At 45.9% G+C, this 5,119-nt stretch overlaps 1 protein-coding gene across 1 annotated transcript; it reads right to left on the bottom strand.

Annotated features, from left to right (window-relative positions):
• Window positions 1-3,045: 3,045 nt before the first annotated feature.
• LOC138902393 (uncharacterized) lies at window positions 3,046-3,468 on the bottom strand. The gene has a single exon (XM_070190255.1). The coding sequence runs from the start codon at window positions 3,466-3,468 to the stop codon at window positions 3,046-3,048; it is 423 nt and encodes a 140-aa protein (XP_070046356.1).
• Window positions 3,469-5,119: the final 1,651 nt, after the last annotated feature.

Genomic DNA, 5,119 nt, shown 5'->3' with positions numbered 1-5,119 from the left:
ACCACCAAGTCTCTGATGCTCACACTTTACCTGTTGGCAATTTAGGCACCGAGATACATAGGAAACTATGTCCTTCTTCATTTGCCTCCACCAATAATGCTGTCTCAAGTCCTGATACATCTTGGCGGTGCCCGAATGAATAGAATACTGGGAACTGTGGGACTCCTCAAGGATCAACTCATGAAGTCCATCCACAATAGGCACACAAATATGACCTTGCATCCTCAAAACTCCAACATCCCTAATAGTAACGTGCTTGGCACCACCGTGCCGCACTATGTCTCTAAGGACAAGTAAAGTAGAATCGTCATCCTGCCGATCTCTGATGCACTAAAATAAAGAAGACTGAACAACTGCATAAGCTAGAACACGGCGGGGCTCAAAAACATCTAACCTCACGAACCGGTTGGCCAAGTCTTGAACATCCAATGCAAGAGGTCTCTCACCAACTAGAATATATGCGAGACTACCTATACAGACTTACTTTCTACTCAATGTATCGGCCACCACATTGGCCTTCCCGGGATGATACAATATAGTAATATCATAGTCTTTCAATAGCTCCAGCCACCTCTTCTGCCTCAAATTGAGTTCCTTCCGCTTGAACAAGTACTGCAAGCTCCGATGATCAGTGAATACCTCACATGGAATGCCGTAAAGATAGTGCCTCCAAATCTTCATCGCGTGAACAATGGCTGCCAACTCTAGATCATGAACAGGTTAATTCTTCTCATGAACCTTCAGCTACCGTGAAGCATATGCAATAACCTTGCCACCCTGCATCAATATCACACCCAGACCAATACGAGATGCGTCACAGTATACTGTATAAGATCCTGAATCTGTAGGTAACACCAATACCGGCACCGTAGTCAAAGCATCCTTAAACTTCTGAAAGCTCGCTTCACACTTGTCTGACCACCTGAACGGGGCACCTTTCTAGGTCAATCTGGTCAACAGGGCTACTATGGATGAAAACCCCTCTACAAATCGAAGGTAAAAGCCTGCCAAACCCAGGAAACTACGGATCTCTATAGCTGATGTGGGTCTAGGCCAGTCCTGAACTGCCTCAATCTTATTAGGATCCACCTGAATACCCTCTGCTGATAGAACGTGACCTAAGAAAGAAACTGAACTCAACCAAAACTTGCATTTTAAGAACTTAGCATATAACTGGCTGTCTTTCAGAGTCTGAAGAATTATCCGAATGTGCTGCTCATGCTTCTCTCGACTGTGGGAGTCGATCAAGATATCATCAATAAACACAACCACAAAGGAATTCAGGTAGGGTTTGAACACCCGGTTCATCAATTCCATGAATGTTGCTGGGGCATTTGTCAACCTAAATGACATCACTAGAAACTCATAATGCCTATACCGAGTCCGAAAAGCTGTCTTAGGAACATCGGATGCCCTAATCCTCAACTGATGGCAGCCAGATCTCAAATCAATCTTTGAAAACACCTTCGCACCCTGAAGCTGATAAAATAAATCATCAATCCTCAGCAATGGATATTTGTTCTTGATGGTGGCTTTGTTCAACTGCCGATAATCTATACACGTCCTCATCGATCCATCTTTCTTCTTCACAAACAACACAGGTGCACCCCAGGGCGAGACACTAGGTCTAATGAAGCCCTTATCAAGCAAATCTTGCAAGTGCTCTTTCAATTCTTTCAACTCTGGTGGGGCTCTGCGATATGGAGGGATGGAAATAGGCTGAGATCCCAGAGCTAAATCAATGCAAAAATCAATATCCCTATCGAATGGCATCCCCGGCAAGTCTGCAGGAAACACCTCTGGTAACTCACGAACAACAGGCACCGAATCTATGGAAGGAACCTCCGCACTAGAATCGAGGACATAAGCCAAATAAGCTAGACACCGCTTCTCAACCATATGCCGAGCCTTCACATAAGAGATAACCCTGCTGGCAGAATGGCCAACATTTCCTCTCCACTCTAATCGAGGTAACCCCTGCAAGGCTGAGGTCACTGTCTTGGCATGACAATCTAATATAGCACGATAAGGTGACAGCTAATCCATACCCAGTATGACATCAAAATCAACCATGTCGAGAAGTAGAAGATCTACATGAGTCTCAAGACTCCCTATGGTGACAACACACTAATGATAAACATGATCTACAACAACAACATCTCCCACTGGTGTGGACACATACACATGAGCACTTAAAGAATCATGGGGCACAACCAAATAGGAAGCAAAATAGGATGACACAAAGGAGTAACTAGATCCCGGATCAAATAGAACTGAAGCATCTCTACTGCAAACAGAAACAGTACCTGTGATAACAGCGTCAGATGACTCAGCCTCAGGCCTGGCTGGGAAAGCATAACACTGGGGCTGGGCCCCACCACCCTGAACTATGTCCCTGGGACGACCTCTAGCCGGCTGGTCTCCACCTTTAACGACCTGACCTCCACCTCTAATAGTCTGGCCTCTACCTCTGGCTGCCTGACCCCTGCCTCTGGCCGGCTGAGCAGGTGGTGCAGCAGCTGGTGCCGTGCTGGAACCATGGCACGCGAACTCTGATGCTGTGAGCTTCCCATTTCCCGATATCAAAATGTAGCAATGTGCCTCGAATCACCACAAGTATAACATAAATTCGGTTGCTATGACTGCTGACCCTGAAACTGACCATGTCGACCTGAATAACCACCCTAATGACTCTGGAGTGGAGGTGCACTAATAGGAGCTGGTGGTGCACTATAGGCTAGCTGGTCGGAATAATGCATCTGAGGGCCACGACCACCTGAGGGACCATGAGATGCCTGAAACGCTGAATGAAACGGACTGGGAGGATGGCTTTTACCAAAAGGACTGGGAGAATGACCCGTGAGATGCCTGAAGCGCTGAACTCACCGGAATAACGAGGTCTCTTGTCAGACCCCTGACCTCCCTGAGTATGAACTAGTTCGACTCGTCTGGCGACATTAGCAGCCGCCTGAAAAGAAATCTCACTCCCCGTATCCTTAGCCATCTGCAATTTGATAGGCTAAGCTAGTCCATCAATAAACCTCCTCACCCTCTCTCTCTCTCGGTGGGAAGAAGAAGAATAGCATGACGGGAAAAATCCACAAAACGGGTCTCATACTGAGTAACAGTCATACTGCCCTGCTGGAGACGCTCAAGCTGATGGTGACGCTCCTCTCTCAATGTGATAGGCAGAAACTTCTCTATGAAGAGCTGAGAGAACTGGTCCCAAGTAAGAGCAGGCGACCCAGCTAGTCTGGTCAACAAGTAATCTCTCCACCATTTCTTGGGGGAACCAGTGATCTGAAATGCAGTGAAGTCGACCCCATTGGTCTCCACAATACCCATTTTCCGTAAAACCTCGTGACAGTTGTCAAGATACTCCTGGGGATCCTCTGAAGGAGCACCGCTGAAGTGAATAGGAGAGAGCTTGATAAACCTCTCTAATCTCCATAAGGCCTCAGAAGACATAGCTGGGCCATCTCCGACTTGTGCCGCAATAACCAGCCTGAGCTGCTGGAGCCTAATATTAGGGAGCTATCTGCTCTAGAGCGGGAGTAGTGGGAGTTTGGGCTCCTCCTCCAGCCAGAGATACTGCTGGTACAATGGGAAATATGCCAGTCTGTGCCACACTCTTCATAAGGCCCACCAAACAGACCAAAGCATCTTGAAGTATTGGGGTAGCAATGAACATCTCCAAAACCTGAGTTGGTCCGGCAGGAATAGTGTGGGCTGAAACCACCTCGTCAAACTCTATCTGAGACTCCACTGCTGGGGCTGCTGCTCGGCCCCTAGGCCGAGCCCTGCCCCTGTCGCAGCCTCTGGCACAACCTCGGCCTCGACCTCTGCCCCGCATAGGAGCTGTCACTAGAGGCTATAGCTGCTACTCAGCTAAGGAAGCGGTATGTGTTCTCGCTATCTGCGAGAGAATAAAAGTAGAAGAGTTCAATCAGTATTGAGAAAGCAAAATCGCACGACGGAGAAAAAAAGAAGTGAAACTTGTTCCTAAACTTCATAGCCTCTGGAAGATAAGCACAGACATCTCCATACCGATCCTTGAGACTCTACTAAGCTTGCTCGTGAATCGTGCGACCTAGGCAACCTAGTGTTGTGATACCAACTGTCACGACCCAAAATTCCCCACCAACGGGACCGTGATGGCGCCTAATATTTTACTTGCTAGGCAAGCCAACGTTAGAGAATCATTTACCAATTTCTTATTTCCATTCAGTAATTAACATTAATTAACTACAACAAAATATAACCAATGCGGAATATGATAAATCTGTATTAACTACCACCACCCGGATCTGGAGTCGCAATTCACGAGCATTCTTGAATTTACAACAAGTAATAGTCTGATAGAAATATAACTGTCTAAATGAAAGAAAACAGTAATACATAAAGGATAGACGGGGACTTCAAGGTCTGTGAATACCGACGGATCTACCTTGAGTCTCCAGACAGTGGACCAGAAGCAAATCTCGATCAACCTGAGCCGGTATTAAAATCTGCACAGAAAGTGCAGAGTGCAGCATCAGTATAACCGACCTCATGTACTGGTAAGTGTCGGACCTAACCTTAGCGAAGTAGTGACGAGGATAAGATAAGACACCCACATATAACCTGAACAGTATAATCATGCTAGAGGCAACAACAATAAGTAAAATAATAATGCAGAAATATTGGGAGGGGAACATACAGTAGGGGGAATACAACATAAAGAGTGAGAATAATGAAAGACATAATTAAATCGAAAATCCTTAAATGAATTGAGCAATCAAGATAGCAAGGAAAACTGCACGGCATCACCCTTCGTGCTTTTACTCTCAACCTCACCAAACAACAAATAAGACTACACGGCATCACCCTTCGTGCTTTTATTCTCTTCCTCACAATATAAAGAAATTATGCACGACATTACCCTTCGTGCTTTACACTCTTCCTCACAATATAATTAAATTATGCACGGCATCACCCTTCGTGCTTTACACTCTTCCTCACAATATAATTAAATTATGCACGGTATCACCCTTCGTGCTTTACACTCTTCCTCACAATATAACTAAATTATGCACGACATCACCCTTCGTGATTTTACTCTCTTCCTCACAATTTCCAG

This window comes from Nicotiana tomentosiformis, chromosome 12, assembly GCF_000390325.3.
Source record: "Nicotiana tomentosiformis chromosome 12, ASM39032v3, whole genome shotgun sequence".
Classification (NCBI taxonomy): domain Eukaryota; kingdom Viridiplantae; phylum Streptophyta; class Magnoliopsida; order Solanales; family Solanaceae; genus Nicotiana; species Nicotiana tomentosiformis.
Note: the sequence above shows the minus strand (reverse complement) of the source record. Positions and strands in the feature narration are given on the sequence as shown.

Bases quoted from the DNA above. Each gene is read 5' to 3' on its own strand.
- LOC138902393 (XM_070190255.1), bottom strand. From the start codon at position 3,468: ATGTCTTCTGAGGCCTTATGGAGATTAGAGAGGTTTATCAAGCTCTCT.